This window comes from Zootoca vivipara, chromosome 6 (assembly GCF_963506605.1).
Source record: "Zootoca vivipara chromosome 6, rZooViv1.1, whole genome shotgun sequence".
Lineage (NCBI taxonomy): Eukaryota > Metazoa > Chordata > Lepidosauria > Squamata > Lacertidae > Zootoca > Zootoca vivipara.
In genome coordinates this window covers 66,951,579-66,969,384 of record NC_083281.1, presented here as the reverse complement: position 1 = coordinate 66,969,384, position 17,806 = coordinate 66,951,579, and the positions used below count along the sequence as shown (strand labels likewise).

Genomic DNA, 17,806 nt, shown 5'->3' with positions numbered 1-17,806 from the left:
ATGCTTTCAGAATTGGTCAATGATAATTTTTAGTGCTTATTGTTGTTCTTAAACCTTATTTTGCATTGCAATGTAATTTTTGTACTGCAAGTTGCATTGAAACATTTTTGTAGTAGGCCTCTAACAACTGAAATTATTAAAATAGCGATAATAAAAGTTTGCTAATTGATCGTTGGTTAAACAAAATGTTAAGTACGGTATTCAATTAGATTTTACTCTCTGTAGACCCACTTAAATTAGCATGACTAAATTAGGTCCATTCCAATGGGTCTACTCTGAGTAAAACCTAGCTGAATACCACCCTGAGCCTGTAATTCCAGTTGAAATACAGTCGTACCTTGGATCTCAAACACCTTGGCTCTCAAACAACTTGGCTCCTGAATGAATGTTCCGGTTTTCAAACGATTTTCAGAAGCTGAACGTCTGATGGGGCTTCCGCAGCTTCCGATTGGCTGAAGGAGCTTCCTGCAGCCAACTAGAAGCCGTGCTTTCGTTTCCTAACGTTAAGTTGAACGGACTTCCAGAACGGCTTCCGTTCAACTTCCAAGGTACAACTGTAGATGGAAATGTACAGTAAGAAATAGCCAAGAGTAAAAAGTGATAATATAAGTGGTACACACACACACACCCGACACAGCTCACTCCCCACTGCTGGACCCCTGCATTTACCTAAAAGAAAAACACTATCCTCTCCTCCCAATTAGTAATTATAACAGCATCATAAAGTGGAAATAACAGGGCTTTTTTTCAGCCAGAACTCAGTTCTGGCACCTCTTAAGTGGCCGTCACTGCTATTATAAGAGAACAAGGTAGGCACTCATGGTGAGTTCCAGCACCTCTTTTTCTAGAAAAATAGCACTGGAAAATGATGTTTGCAGTCCTGAACATGCTTACTTGAAAGTTATACCTTCAAAATCTATGAGAGATATTCCAGAGGAAAATACGCTTAGCAAGGAAGTGTTAACATAAAATCTAATTTATTGCTCTTTCAGCAACCTAACATGGAGGGCAAACCTCTACCCTACCCCCCAAAAAACTTGCCCCTTCTGTGCCCTCCCAATCTATTATTCTGGATGCTGTCACTGGATTATAATGATACACAAAATGATATGGACACCCCTTAATTTTTAATAAGATTTGAGTGATAGAATTGTACTTTTTATTAAAAAAAAAAGTCAAGCACAATTATCTTGTTCGGTTGTACTGAGCAGCATATAAAAAAAGAAAAAGATTACATGAAGCTTCTGAGTGGAATAAGATGGAAAAGCTATACAAGAGTAGAGGTGGATGTGGAGAAACCATTAAAAAGCCATAATATATAGTGGAGTAATACTGTGGAGTTGCTTTCCATTGCGTGGGGTGTCTCCAAAGCTATATTCAGTAACCGAAACCAGCCCCATGGTCCCAGTGTGCCAGACTTTCATTATGTTCCTTTATGATCTTCCTGTTTGCATTAGCACCAGCAAAGTGATGTAGAACTTCAATAACGGGGGAATAAACATGCCTCACTTTTCATTTTTGTGCCCCGGCCCAAATCAACAACATCTCCCCGCACCCTCTCTCCTCTCCCCTGCCATTGCCTCTGCCACTTCAAAAAAGAAAAAGAAGAAAAAGTCCACGAAACCAAATCATTTTGCCAGATGTTTTAAATTAACAGGATCTCCCTTCCACTCCCTTTCTCTGTTTGCACATCAGAAAGCATGAAGACTGAACTGCACACACGTTCAGAGACTCGGTTGCATCGCTCCTTGAGTGTGGGGAGCTGGGCACCACACTGTCCTGCTACATAGAAACAGACAAACTGATATCATTGAGGTGACACCAAGAATTGCCACAGAGCTATGGGGGCTCTGCAGTTCTGCAGCCACAGACAAAACTAACATTGCAGTTTTGGTTTTTTTAAAAGAATTGCAGTCCTTAAGCCTCTGCAATGTAAGCTTGGAAATGCAGGAGAAATGCCAAGCATAACCACGGAAGCCAGGGTGGGTGAATTGCAGGGGCCAGGGCAGGGACAGGGGCTTGGTTTCTGCAGCCTGCACAGCACTTCACCAATCACTGCGTAGCTAATGCAGGTCACAGAATGCAAGAGCAGCCTTGCTGGATAAGACAAAAGATCCCTCGAGTCCAGCATCCTGTTTTCCACAGTGACCAATCAGATGCTTCCAAGAAGCTGATAAGCAGGGCATGAAGGCAGATTGCCCACCCCCACCCCCAAGAAACCAGCAATCAGATATAGTCTGCTCCTGAACCTGCAAGTTCCATAAAGCCACCCTTACTTATTAAGTTTTATAAAGAACTTACAAAATGAATAAATAATAATAACAACAACAGCAGTAGGTAAGGACATAAGAAGAAGCTGCTGGATCAGGCCAGTGGCCCAAATAATCCAGCATCCTGTTCTCACAGCAGCCAACCAGGTGCCTGTGGAACACCAGCAAGCAGAATTTGAGCACAAGAGTCCTCTTCCTTCCTGTGGTTTCCAGAAACTGGTATTCCGAAGCATTACTGCCTCCAGCTGTAGCCAACATGGTTCGTAGCCATTGATAGCCTTCTCTTCCATGAATTTGTCTATTCCTCTTTTAAAGCCATTCAAGTCAGCAGCCAACACTGCCTCCTGTGTGAGTGACTTCCATAGTTTAACTATGTGCTCCAGGAAGAAGTTCCTTTCATCTGTCCTGAACAAAGAGGGCAAACAAATGAGGGTGAACCTCCTCCTCACATTCACCAGTTCTTCTGCATCACACCTCTTTCACATGCCACATTGGGTGACGCAGTAAGTTATCAGCCTCATGGGTGAACCCCAGGCCACAGCATCACCCTGCACTGTTGGCCCCTGTTTCCAGCGGCCTGGTACTCTGGTGATGCGAGAAGAAGTCATGCTACAACAGTTCCAACACAAGGAGAGAAATCTAAGGAAAGAGCACTGGCAACTCTATTGCTCTCCTGGGATAACTCAGTTGGTAGAGCATGGGTTCAAGCCCCACTTTGAGCAAAAGATTCCTGCATTGCAGGGGGTTGGACTAGATCAGGGGTCCCCAAACTAAGGCCCGGGGGCCGGATGTGGCCCAATCGCCTTCTAAATCCGGCCCGCGGACGGTCCATGAATCAGCATGTTTTTACATGAGTAGAATGTGCTCTTTTATTTAAAATGCATCTCTGGGTTATTTGTGGGGCCTGCCTGGTGTTTTTACATGAGTAGAATGTGTCCTTTTATTTAAAATGCATCTTTGGGTTATTTGTGGGGCATAGGAATTCATTCATATATTTTTTTCAAAATATACTCCGGCCCCCCACAAGGTCTGAGGGACAGTGGACCGGCCCCCTGCTTAAAAAGTTTGCTGACCCCTGGACTAGATCATGCATCCCCAAACTTTGGCCCTCCAGGTGTTTTGGACTACAATTCCCATCTTCCCCACTGGTCCTGTTACCTAGGGATCATGGGAGTTGTAGGCCAAAACATCTGGAGGGCCGCAGTTTGGGGATGCCTGGACTAGATGATCCTTGTGGTTCCTTATGATTCTATTATTCTAAAATTGGCCACATCCACACCATACATTTGAAGCACATGGCCTCCCCCAAAGAATCCTGGAGCTGCAGTCTACACCCCACCAACAGAGCTACAATTTCCAGCACCCTTAGCAAACTACATTTCCCAAGATTCTTTAAATTATGTGTTAAAAGTGCTATAAATATATGGTGTGGAAGTGAACAGAGTGGACATTACATTTGGTACATCTTACAGCGCATGTTTCTCTCCTCAGAAGCAAGTCCCGGTGAGCTCAATGGAACTTACTCCCAAATTAGGTGTGCATGGGATTGCCACCTTGACCCAAAAAGAAAAGAAAAAAGCACAGATTTCAAGAACAATCCCCAAAACCCAAATTGGAGTGTTCTGAATTGGGGCAAGGGGGTTTCCCATATCCTGTCATTGGTTTGCCTGTCACTCAATATAATTCAAGGTAGCTGGAGAATCTAGTCTTCTGCTGCTTGAGATTAAGGTCCAGTAAGAGACCCAGCAGTTTTAAAAAAATAAATTGTATTTTGTTTGTTAATGCACTGTTAGCTCCAGGCACAAAGGGGCCTTCTGTCTCACAGCCAGCAGTTGGGTTTTCAGAGCAGAAATACTTGCCATCAAAAGAACAGTAAAAAAAAAAGTTGTTCAAACACAGCCATACCGGGTGCAGGGAAGTTGTGGCCCAGGAAAATACTGTATATGCTGCAGCATATGCTTTGCATAAACTTAAAAATAAGATCCTTAGAGGAGAATATGTACATAGGAAAATATTTTCTAGCAAACCAAAACTAATCTGTGCTCTTCACCATGACAATTCTAGAAAAGAAAAGAAGAATCAGGCATTCATTTGCATTCTTTCTTTCTGGAACCACCCAAGTTTTTTAAAAAAAACAAAACAAAAACAAAAGCAATTTTGCACTGATTCATGGCAAGTGCTCCTTTCAGAAAAAGAGAAAGAGCCGCTTTGCATGCTGGCAGGCAAACCTATCCACACAAATAAAAAGGGGCTCACTGGGTTTAACCTTAAAGGGGCAACCATATTCTGGGTTACAAGTCGTGCAACGATACTAAACAAGAATGTAAAGATGAAAGGGACTTTAAAAGAATGACTCCCTGGGAGGGCTTGCCCTCGAAGGTGGCATATGAGAGGTAGCTTGGAGTGCTGGTTTAATACAGTAGCTAAGAAACAGGGCTGTGAACCAGGAAGTCTCCAATTCGAATCTTGCCCCTGCCATCAACTCATTAGGTGGCCACAGGCAAGCTACTCTCTTTCAGCCGCAGTCCACCCTGTCGCCATCTGCAGTATGGGGAATAATATCAACTTACCTTACAGGGTGCTGTTCATCAGATTCCAGGTTAAATGCTTCAAACACTTGAAAGCACTGTGCAAATTTTATTATACCTGAGTTTTCATATTGCCTGAGCAAATCTCCCTAGGAAGGCCCTAAAACTCTCCAGAGGATGCTCTCCAGCAACTGATATTCAGAGGCATAACTACCCCTGAACATGGAGGTTCAATATATCCACCATCATGGCCAATGGCCACTTTAGCCATTTCATTTTAATACCCTTCCTCCCAAAACCACCCAGAGCAGCAAACAAAAAAAAAAGGTGCTAACAATTAAAATATAAAATACAATGAATTAAAATACTGGAAACATTTTTAAACAGTTCGTAATATCCTCACAGCTAATCATTTCAAGGTTGCCTTTAATCCTGTATATACAGGAATGTTTTTAGGTTCCTCCTAAGTGTTAATAATGACAGAAGTGGCTCTTTCCACTGCCTCCATTGCCACTTCTTGGTGCCATGTACAGCAGGAGCAACTAACATGCGAGATAATTTTGGACCACAACTCCCATCAGCCAGCATGGCAAATGGACAGGGATTATGGGAGTTGTAGTCATAAGAACATAATAAGAGCCCAATGTCCCCTCTAGTCCAGCATCCTGTTCTCACAGTGGCCACCCAGATGTCTGTGAGAAGCCTGCAAAGTCAAGTCCACTCTCCCTTCCTGTATGGTATCCAGAAAAAAGAATCCAGAAACATGCTCCCTCTGACAGCGGAGGCGAAACATGGCCTTATCCTTCATGAATTTCTTCCATTCTTCTTTTAAAGTCATCCAAGTTGGTGGCCATCCCTGTCTCAGCTCCATACGGTAGTTAAACTATGCACTGCGTGAAGAAGTACCTTTTTTTAATCTATCCCAAATCTTCCAACATTCACTTTCACCGGATATCCGCAAGTTCTAGTGTTATTTGCAAGAGGGAGAAAATATTTTCTCCATCCAATTTCTCCATGCCGTGCATAATTTTATAGACTTCTGTCATGTCCCTTACTTGCTTTTTCTGTATACATAGTTACGAAACACTTAACCTTTCCTTGTAACAGAAGTCACTCCACAAAATTGTCCAAAATCATCTGCAAGGCAACCATGTTACCTATTCCTGATCTACAGCCATTCTGAGGTTGTGGTATTTTTGGTTTTGTTTCTTCAAAAAAATAGCAAGTTTGGATTCCACCGTACATTCATATTCACCTCCCCTGCACCCGCAGAAAGATTTAATTACTGTTAGAGCCAAACGATTTCCCCCAAAAGAACCCCGTTACATTACATTATTTACTGAAGGAGTCCTGCACCTTGCCAGCACACAGAACCTCGAATGTCGTTACACTTTATCGTCATTTCATTTCAAAGCCTTTGCACATCATCAGAAAAGCGAGCCTTGGCTCTTTACCAATGAACCAATCATCAATTCATCAACAGCGACACATTCCGCCGCTTTGCAATTTCTCCCAAAAAACAGAAAGCACACAAACGTTACATCGCTGAGATTGAAAGGAGGGGGGGAGAGAAATCCCATCAAAGGTCACTTTTTTATAATTATACTGGAATGAAGGTCCAACGGTGGCCATGGCAGGAGACTTCAAAGCAGCCATACCTGAGAAAGTCATAACCCGATTCAATGTGCCCACCAGAAGGAAAAATGGCTCCTGGGAGGATAAGAGTATATTAGTCTTTGTATGTAATGGGTTTTATTGGACATATGGAACCAATCTAAGAAGCTGAGTTGCAACGGATAGGTTTGGGAGTAAAGGCAGGAATGCAACACACACAAAAAGCAGTTTCCTGTATGGAACAACCACCACCTTTACCTGATTGGGTCACGGACGAGTCCCAGTTCAAAGTGAAATCCGATGACTCGCCTTCTTCAACTGAGAAGAGAGAAGAAGAAAAGTACAGTAAGTTTCAGGGAGCAGGAAAAAAGAGAAACGGACCTAACACATTATTCAAAACAGCTGACCTGTTGAGTGGCCAACATGGCGCCCTCTCAATGTGGTGGGACTCCAATTCCCATGGGCTCCTGTATGGCCAATGGTCAAGGGGGTCCAACAACACTGAGACCAAACGAGGTTGGGAAAGCCTGTTCTATGGCAAAGTTATTGCAATATCTGGAGAGCACAACATTGGATACCCTTGCCTTACACCACAGGAAACCCAGGGGGGTAAATTGAGAATTTCTGCAGTTACATTTGGTAATGTGTTCACATGGAAACAAAAAAGATGCCTGACTGGCAACCCACCCAAGTCATTATTAAAAGCTGCCTACAGTGCTTTCACGTATGCAAGCTACGCAGTGGGGTTTTTTTTCTGGGGGTACGCATACCCCTAAACATTTTGTGAATCTAAGTTTGGCCTCATTGAGGGGTAGTATTTCAAAATGAGAGTACCCCTAAACATTTTTAGGAGGGGGAAAAAAGCACTGAAGCTACTTTAGAATTATTCGTCCTCACAACTACCCAGCAAGATGGGCCACCCACACTCTCAGTTCACTCAGAGAGAACTGAGGATACATGAAGCAGGGATCAGATCCCTGATCCATATCAATATTTCAGCCCAGTGGGCCCAGCAAGTCTTTGGGTGTATTATGCAAATGTTCAACCCTTACCGTTCTGTGCTATAATAGTTTAACAATTGAGGGGAAGGGGGACCTTTTTAGCTGCACTGCGCAAAATTTTGGAGCTGACCTGCATTAAACATACTTTGCACATTTTCTTCCAATCAGGATAGCCACAGCTTAGTGGCTGAAGATATGCTTTGCATGCAGAAGGTCCCAGGTTCAATCCTTCTTGTCCTCAGGCAGAGATAGGGAAAACCCCTGCCTGAAACCGTCCAGGGCTACTGCCAGTCAGCAGGGACAAAAGCGTAGATGGACCAATGATCTGATTCTACGCAAGGCAGCTTTTTGTGTCCCCATCAAAAAATAAATCTGCATCTCAAAAGAACTGGTATCCCTTCAGCAAAGCCAGAACAACCAGTAGCCAAAATGCTAGTTTGGCTGCTTTAGTTTAGTAGTGGAAGCTTAACTAAATTCAAATACAAAGTCCAATCTGGTTACAGGTAGGTAGCCGTGTTGGTCTGGATCGAAGTAAAATAAAAAAAAATCCTTCAGTAGCACCTTAAAGACCAACTAAGTTTTTATTTTGGTATGAGCTTTCGTGTGCATGCACACTTCTTCAGATACAGTGAAATGGAAGTTTCCAGGCACTTATGTAGAGAAGGGGTGGGGAGGGGTGGGGATGGGGAGGGGGGATCACTCAGAAGGGTGGTGGAAATGGGTGATTGACTGACTGATAGCTGTTGATGACCGCAAACGACTGCAAATGGTTTTGCATGAAAAAGCAAGGGTTGAGATGGCTGAAGATCGCTTATCATGTATAATGAGATAAGAATCCGATATCTCTGTTCAAACAGCTACTTTGAGATCTTGTATAGAATGTCCTGGGAGATTGAAGTGTTCTCCTACAGAAAAACCTGTAGGAGAACACTTCAATCTCCCAGGACATTCTAGGAGACAGAAAAACCAGTAGGAGAACACTTCAATCTCCCAGGACATTCTATACAAGATCTCAAAGTAGCTGTCTTACTACAAAAGAATTTCAGAAATAGACTGGAAAGAGAAGTTGCTGAATTGCAACTTATCACCAAGCTCAAAACCATGGAGGGACCTGGTTTGAACAGAGATATCGGATTCTTATCTCATTATACATGATAAGCGATCTTCAGCCATCTCAACCCTTGCTTTTTCATGCAAAACCATTTGCAGTCGTTTGCGGTCATCAACAGCTATCAGTCAGTCAATCACCCATTTCCACCACCCTTCTGAGTGATCCCCCCTCCCCATCCCCACCCCTCCCCACCCCTTCTCTACATAAGTGCCTGGAAACTTCCATTTCACTGTATCTGAAGAAGTGTGCATGCACACGAAAGCTCATACCAAAATAAAAACTTAGTTGGTCTTTAAGGTGCTACTGAAGGATTTTTTTTATTTTAAAGTCCAATCTGTTTGCAAAGGAAATATACAGACAAGCTATTGGATCACAAGACACTCTGGCTCTTAACTGAACCTCAAATTGTGATTCTACCATATAGGCCACAGCAACACTTTCAAGTTTATTCACACACACAGTTTCAACTGAGTATAATGGACATTTTTTATATATAAAGGGAAAAAATCAGACCTTAAAGCGGTTATGGCCTTTAGATTAATTTCGTTTTATTTCCTAGAAGCCTATTGCCCCACTTTCCCCCATGGGCCCAAAACAACCTTGTTGCTAGCCTACCAAATTGATGCAGAGGGGGTTAAAAAGAAATTGGAACAAAAGTAACAGACTTTTTAATATGAATGATAAATGTCCAATGTACTCTAATCAATACTCAACTATTGCAATTTATGGACTTTTGATGGAAGAGTATTTTTATGGCAGAACTACTGAACAATTTCACCTCTTTAATGAAACCAATATTTAGCCTCTTACGTTGGGGATCCTGCTGTATAGTAACAAAACTGTATTGGGAAGGCGCATGCCTGACTAACTGCTGCAAAGAACCATGATGAACCAAAAACCATGGGGAATTTTTATTCTGGTTCATAAGTTTCTGTACTTTCTGCATTCCAAAGGTATCCCCCAAGTATGTAGAAGCTGCTACCTTATTTTGGGTGGCCCCCTTTCACCCCCCAAATAATAGGTGCTCAACCACCACAGTTCACTATTAGAGGGAATGATATCTAAGTGCTAACAGTAAACACAGCTAACCATCCATGCATGATAATTTGCAGAACTTCACATCAGCAACATGGCTTTGGGCAGACACCTCAACTGCTATAGTCCTTGAGCTATAATAGTTTAACAATTCAGGGGAAGGGGGACCTTTTCAGCTGCACTGCGCAAAATTTTGGGAGCTGGCCTGCATTAAACATACTTTGCACATTTTCTTCCAATCAGGATAGCCACAGCTTAGTGGCTGAAGATATGCCATTCAGCTTTAACACTGCAAGAAAGTTACAGTGCTTCAGAAGCACCTCCAAAGCAAAGTTACTTTTCAACAGACTGCCACGACATTGGTGTGCTTGGCTTTCCTCCTGAGCATATATGTGAAAGAGCTTTCTTTCACAACCCTAACACAGAAAATAACCCAGTGTGTGAGAAAGACAGAAAACAACTTTACTATCATAGTTCTAAACAACTCCAATTAATGTTCTTTTTGAGCAGACTATCTGTCTGAAACTAAAGGCCAATTTAGGTTCCTGGAGCGATACAGGAACCGTTTCCCCCATGACTGATCTCATATACTCTGGTTAACATTTGTAGGATGGAATCGCAGGTAGGTTAAGAAACTAATTGTTTGCTTCCAGTGGCAACACCGTTGGGCTCTGGGGTTAGGGACAACACTGGTGAGATTGCTTCTCTATGCTGATCTTCCGGTCTATCCTACAAACATTACTGGAGTCGTGTGGGAAGCAGCCATGGGGACTCAGATCTTCCGCTGCTCAGAAAATGTATAAAATCAGACGTTAATCTTCAGCTACTAGCAAGTCAACCAAATGGGGAAATTAGGATTTCGACACACATATGAAGTCATGTCATACACACAGAAAGAAAGAAAGAAAGAAAGAAAGAAAGAAAGAAAGAAAGAAAGAGAGAGAGAGAGAGAGAGAGAGAGAGAGAGAGAGAGAGAGAGAGAGAGAGAGACTCTGATGTATTTTGTTCTCTTTTCCATTTACTTTTCACCTTTGGAGGAAAGCAATAATACTTCACCCTTCTCACTAACACCATACTTTTTAAAAAAGTATGATAACACATTAAACAGTTATGGCTTCCCCCAAAGAATTCTGGGAGCTGAAGTTTGTTAAGAATACAGAGAAATGCTATGAGACCCCTGCTCACCTCACAGGGCCACAATTCACAGAATTCCCTAGGAAGAGGTTTTGATTGTTTAACCACTCTGGGAATTGTTGGTCTGGAAGGGGATTAAGTGTCTCCTAACAACTCTCCACACCCTTAACAAACTACCATTCTGAAACTTCTTTGGGGGAAGAAATGACTGTTTAAAGTGAAAGTGTAGTTTTTTTAAAAAAATGTGTGGTGTGACTATGGCCTAAGAGACATTGCTGAACACATCTGAAGTGTTTTCCCCATATTGGTGTCCAAATTGGTACCCTCAGCAATACACTAACTGATGGGGGCCAACTGGGAGGGGTGGGTGAAGTCACGGCTCACATGACTTAACTTAACACAGGCACTGGCTGCAGATAAAGAAATGTGACTAATACCTGAAAGGTAAAAGAGAAAAGTAAGGGTTTGGGGTTTTTTTTATAAAATAAAATTAAAAATGTAGCAACAACTGGTCTTTCCTTGGCACTATTCAGGCACAGATGAGGCCTAACAGGCATACTAAGAGATAAAAAAATTGTAGGCCAAGAATGTTACCTGCAACAACTCAAGTTATTCATGTGCTTAGCTACTTGCAGCATGAAACATCCATGAACGAAAACAAGCACAGGACTCTTGGGCACGTACAAACATGGTGGACTGCAGCACAGAAATGGACAGAGGCATTTACACTGTATAGAAGGAATAAGAGACTGTGAAACCTATTAAAAGGTACAGAACTGAGTTGCTAGGTGTGCCCCTTTAGATCATCTTCAGATCTCCACAGGCCTTCTGAGGCCAGGTGGGTAGCTACAGAGGAATGAGGCCTACTCTGTGGTAGACCCCAAACACTGTGCAAGTCCACCATCTCTGATACCTTCTACATCACCAGCAAAGTCTATCTTCTCCTGCTTTTAAAGGTATTTAAAGGCTTTCGAGTTAATGTTAGTCTACATGTTTATTGGCTTGTTCAGTTTTTATTCTTGCACGTCTCACTTTTATTTTCAGCTGTTTGTGTTTTGCTGATAGTTGCAAGTCACAGGAAAACAGGAAACTGCCTAGTTATGAAAGTCTGACAACTATTGCATCTAGCTTTGGACTGTCAACATTGACCAGCAGTGACTCTCTGTGGTCTCAGGAGGTCATCCTCAGCCCTTCCTGGAGATGCCAAGGACTGAACTTGGAACCTTCTGCACACGAAGCATGTGCTCTACCACTGATCTCTCGCAGGCATTTACATCAACGGGGGAAAGCATAATTAACAGCAGCTTCTGTTGTCCTTCTATGGCAGTGAGGGTCTTCTGCACAACTGATAAAATAAAAGGGCTTTTTAGATCTAGAAATCTCAGCCAGATGGTCAGTTTGGAAGGCATAGCCAGTGTTGAGATTTGTCCAACTATCACTTGCTGTTCCAGGATCACCCAAGCATGACTGCCTCACTCTAGCTTTTCGGCTAAATGGGAGCCATATTAAAGCCCTTCCCCTGTCAGGACCGAAACATCTGCTTTTAGGAAAGAGGTTTTTCCTTTCAAAGGGACAACAACCACTCCCCACTCCAGCCTCCAAAAAGGCTTCTGACCCATTTGAAAGATTCCTTCCATTCACAACCAACACAGCTAAAAAAACGTGTCCACACTACCTTGCTCAACACCACTTCCCCAGAGCTGTTGACAGATTGCAAAACTAGGTCGGGTTCTTTCATGAGAAGAGAGATTCCCAGGAATGTCTCTGCTCAGAGTCTTATATGCTACACCAGACACCTCATGAAACTCCCAATGTGTAGAAATGCATCACAAGATTTGCTGCCACTGTCACCACATATTACCTAGTTTACACTACTCTTTTACATGTGTGGCTGTGTTAACTTTACTGGTAATCAGAGCCCTTGGACTATGTGGGCACAAAATTTCAGCTTTCTGCTTTTTGTAGAAGACCCTTAATTTGGATACCCCCTATGGATAAAGAGCTATATTGCACATATTGTCTCCCATAGCTTAGGAATGGATGGACCTCTAAATTTCTGTTCCTCATTTTTCCAACCTCTTATTTCAGTTCCCTCCATTTCCACACTCTTCCGGTCATTTTGTGTTAAAAATTCCACATGACATCATAGCTGCCAAGTTTTCCCTTTTCTCACGAGGAAGCCTATTCAGCATAAGGGAATTTCCCTTTAAAAAAAAGGGATAACTTGGCAGCTATGCATGACATGAGAAACTCACACATTTTTCATGCACAATTTCTAATATATGTATTCTTTCTGCATGATTTTGCCTAATGCATACACTCTTGGGCATCTTTGCATATTATTTCAACTAATGTACACGTTTGGGGCATTAGGATTCTGAATCTGGTTGGAGAACTACAACATAAAATCTGCAAAGGTGTAAATTTCAAAGTGTCCCACTTTACACATTGGTTTAAAAAAGTGTGAATTTGATAGGTCTGCATTAAAACGTGAAACAAACAAATTATTCCCACCCCTCTCAATCCTTACCATAGATTCAGTTATTGGTCAAGCACTGTGTTTAAAGAAGCCCTTGTACTTAAGCAGTAGCAGAAGAAATTGCATGCAAGCAAACACATGGAATTCCATGCAGCCATGTGGCTGAGCTGGCAGAGGAGAAGGACGAATGACCCAATCCTTCCTCTGTGCACAGCAAAGAAACAAGGGGGAGAACCCCCCTCTACCCCAGCATAGAAATCCAGCAGGCTGCTGCAAGGCAAAGAGAGCTCTCCAACCTTCCTCTGCTAACCCCCAGGAGGCTAGTAAACATTTTTGAAGACTAGTAGTAGCTTTTGTTCACTTATTGACAAGGGTGGCTTAAGAATATGTTGAATACCAACACTTCCCCAGTGCTTCGGGCACACAGATTGCAGAACTACGTTAGATAGACCTGGATAAACTATGGTACTTTCAGGTGAACATACCTGAAGTTGCCCAGGTGACAGCTTATAACCAACTCTGCAAACATATAGATGAAGAATTATCCATCAGTTACTTCAGACATCTTACAAAAACATTTCTTTTTGACTCCTGTCTATCGTTACAGAATTCATATTTTGAATGAGTTTTGCTTCTTTCTTTAAATAAAACTCTTTTACTGGTTTTTATATTGTATCCTTACATTGTTTTTATGATGCAATGTTTCTATGTTCTGTGCTTAAGAGATTTTTACTATTCAATGATTTAGAAATGCTTTTAAATAAACAACATTAAATGAATGAATGAATATAGCCAACCAACACCCTGACATATAAAATGCATGACGTTGCCTTATACTGAGTCTGACTGGCAGCATCTCTCCAGAGTCTCAAGAAACGTTCTTTCCCCCATCATCTGCTACCATGCATTGAACGTATCACCTCTGCATCAAATGCATGGGCTCTGCCACTGAGCTATTGCTCTCCCCTAGGGCTGAGCAGAGAACCTCTGCCAGTTCAGTCCACCCCATACCAATGCAGTCTCAGGCCTCCCTATGAGCCGAAGTGGGAGGGGGAAGCAGGCCAGTATATAGCTAACAGCCTGACAGAAATGCCGCAGCATCTGCAAGCAAAGACAATACATCACTTGATTTAAGGATGCTTTCAGGTTCAAGAATATCCGGTCAGTAAGCTCTCCTTCGAAGCTCAACTGCTCTTTAGCTTTTGGAGGAGAGCTGAAGAACAGGCTATTGGGCATTTCCCTAAACCTCATTGCAAGACGCAGTGTGAGCCGTGGCCCTCTGCCAGTTTTTCCCTGCCACTCCTTAATGGGACCATTATGCATCACCCCTTTCAAGGCTGAGCAAACCCATAAAAAAGACAAGGGGGGAGCATTTTACACTGCTTATTTAGCTAGTTCACAGCCTAAACTCATACAGGTTCTCCAGCAAAGTCGTCCAGTAATGGGGATCTTGGATTTGGTGAATGCTTTGTTCTGTTGGCAGAAACCAGCTTTCTGAAAGGAGGAGGAAGAGGATATGAAATCCAGGCAGCTAAAGCCTGGTCAAGGAGGTAGGGGTGAAACACACACACACACACACACACACACACACACACACACACACACACACACAATGAGTTAGCAAGGGTGGTCCAGAGCATTTGGCTGCCTGGTTAGAAGGACAAGGTGATGCCTCCCCATGCCAACACATGTTCAGAAAACCACACTGCCACTGAATGTTACTTCAATACAGGGAATGGGAAGGATATTCCAACATACTTGAGCCAGCTAGCTTAGGAGGCACACACAAACACACCTGCCTGCTCCAAACCCCTCAGAATCTGCTGCCTAAGGCACCCCCTCACATTGCCCAATGATAGGACTGGTCCTTACAGTTAATTTAGACCAGGCACCCCCAAACTTCGGCCCTCCAGATGTTTTGGACTACAATTCCCATCTTCCCCAACCACTGGTCCTGTTACCTAGGGATCGTGGGAGTTGTAGGCCAAAACATCTGGAGGGCCGCAGTTTGGGGATGCCTGATTTAGACTAAATGGAGAGGGAGGGGGCAGAAAGAAAGTAATCCGAGGAAGAAACAACAGCTATGATAACAGCAAACAAGCAAACAAACAAACAAACAAAAATAGCACTCGAATGTTTCTGCCGAGAAGATCAAATTATGGGCTATTAAATCCTCCAGTGCAATAGTATTCCACAGAAATCTGTCTCTTTCCTGCTTTCCATACATAGAAGGGAAGAAATAAGAATCACTGTGATTTTGACTCGGATTCAGACACAATGCCAAACCATGGTTTAGAAAAATTTAAGTATGGTTTTGTGTGTGTGTGAATTGAAAGAAGGCTGAAGCTCATATCGTAATTTATGCCTGACCACGAATGAGACCATAGTAGCTCACATTGCTGACTCACTCCCATTTTGCTCTGGCCTGCTGGGAGCGACAAACAAGAAACTTTGCTCTATGCCACAGTTTCCATACATTTTTTTTCATAAAAATGAATCTGATATGTAAGTAAGAGCCAAGCCAAACATTCCCAGCTCACGAGGTGAAGTCCCTCCTGGAGTGTACCATGCAAACAGGGGTAGTGGTGCATTTTCGAACCAACCCCTCAAATTTGAAAAGAAAAACTATATTTAGAAGTATAGCCTATCAGGAAGAATAGTTCTCTAGATAAGGGATAGAAAACTTAGGGCCTCCCAACTGCTGCTAGACTACATCTCCTATCACCCTTGCACTGGCGGAAGAAGAGGAGTGCGGGGGCAGCGCACCGCCCCCAGCAGTGTGATCCTGGTGGGATGCCATCGCGGCTGCGCCGTCTGTCCATTCTGGGCACCATCATAGCTGCCAAGTTCCGGCCTGAGAAATAAGGGACTGGACCGGAAGTAGCAGACCGGAAGTAGCATTGCCGCCATTTTGGAACTGGGCGGAGCATGCTCAGAAGCTACTTTTGATGTTGCTCTGCCCTGTTCCAAAATGGCCACAGCACCAGAAGTCGCGCTGCAGCCATTTTGGAACTGGGCAAAGCAGCATCAAAAGTCGCTTCTGAGCATGCTCCGCCCAGTTCCAAAATGGCCACCGCGCCAGAATAAACCGGGGGGAAACAAAAAAATCTGTTTTTTCGGCTGGGAACAGCTGGGAAAACAGGGGTTTCCCGGGGAATACGGGAAACTTGGCAGCTATGGGCACCATGCCCCCACAAATGGCGTGCCATGCCCCCAGGACATGCGCCACACCTCTGCGGGTGGCACGCCATGCCCCCGGGACACGCGGCAGCCCCATCCCCGCCTGTTCGCCACCCCACCCCCCCGGAGCCGGAGCATGAAGCTCCGCCACTGCACCCTTGACCACTGACCGTGTGTGCTGAGACTGACAGGAATCTGACAACACCTAGAGGGACACAAATTCTCCAGGCCTACCCCCTCACCCAACTGCTAAACAAAACAAGCACACTTCATCTGTACGCTTAAGCTGCTGGTTTCATGCCAGCTCCACAATACAGTATTCTTGCTCTCCCACAACAATCTGTAGGAACTTCCTAGCCTTTTATGAAAGGGCTTTTAAGGAACAACATGGTACAGTGGAGAAGGGGAGAGGGTTTGGTTTTGATGTGAGAGATCCCAAGCCATAAATCTCAATGGGTGGTCTTGGTCACCCACAACTTAACACAAGTTTTTACAAGGCTGAGAACACAGAAAGCACTGTAACATTAATTAATAATATAAACAAACCCAGTATACTAGTGGTGTCTGCTAGGAAGCCACAAGGCACTGGACACAATCCAGTCCGAAATATGCCCCAGCAGCAATACAAATATTGTGCACATTCTAGCACTCTTATTATTGAAGGGCAAACTGGTGTGAGCCAGCAGGCTTTGCTTTCCCAGTTTATTAATGAATTACTCCCACAGATAAAACTTTCGCTAAACTTACTTATGAGGGTTGGGGGAGAGTACAAACAAGTTCAGCCCACGACAAACTTCCAATTCCATTCTGTTTGCCTCTTATTAAAAATATGACATAAAGTGTTACAATTTTGTTCAACGGCAAAGCCCCATTAAATCATTCCTGGGATTATAAATCAATCTTTCCACACCTCAGCCTTTTTAAAAAAGAAAAAGAAAACCATGCATACACACACCTCGTACTTTACTGCTAATCTCTGGAAGGTAAAGATTTTCTTTTCTATTACCCAACTATTAATCCATAAGTAAATAGCAGAGGAAATTGGGGGGGGGGGGAGAGAGACCATTTTTTTCCCTGACTTGCTTTTTCACCGGGCGTTTTCCAGACAGCTGTTTCCTCCAGCAAATTGAAGGGGCTTTTTCAAAGTGGCAGGCCTGCTGATTCAGCACCTCCAACGCAAGCAAAGCTGGACATGGTCCATCCTGGTCCAGAGCCCGATCACTCCTAGGCTGAAATGGACTAGCAATATCAGCCGAAGGGGCACAGCAACACCAAACCAGATGACATTGCGCCAACATTGACAGGCCAAGGCCACCCCTAACATAAGTCAGTGGGTCAGGGCCTCTGAAAAGCAAGGCCTGATTCTCTCTGGGGTGGGACCTCCAATACAAGGACTAGGGTTTTTCTTCAGCCTGAACTCACCAGAACTCAGTTCTGGTGCCTCTCAGGTGGGC

At 43.5% G+C, this 17,806-nt stretch overlaps 1 protein-coding gene across 2 annotated transcripts in view; it reads right to left on the bottom strand.

Moving 5' to 3' along the window:
• ZNF423 (zinc finger protein 423) overlaps nt 1-17,806 on the bottom strand; it is a 312,821-nt gene that overhangs the window by 248,731 nt on the left and 46,284 nt on the right. For both annotated transcript variants that reach the window (XM_035120988.2, XM_035120989.2), the window contains exon 2: nt 6,671-6,730. In XM_035120988.2, coding sequence (XP_034976879.1) covers nt 6,671-6,730 — 60 coding nt within the window. The remainder of the gene's footprint in view (nt 1-6,670; nt 6,731-17,806) is intronic.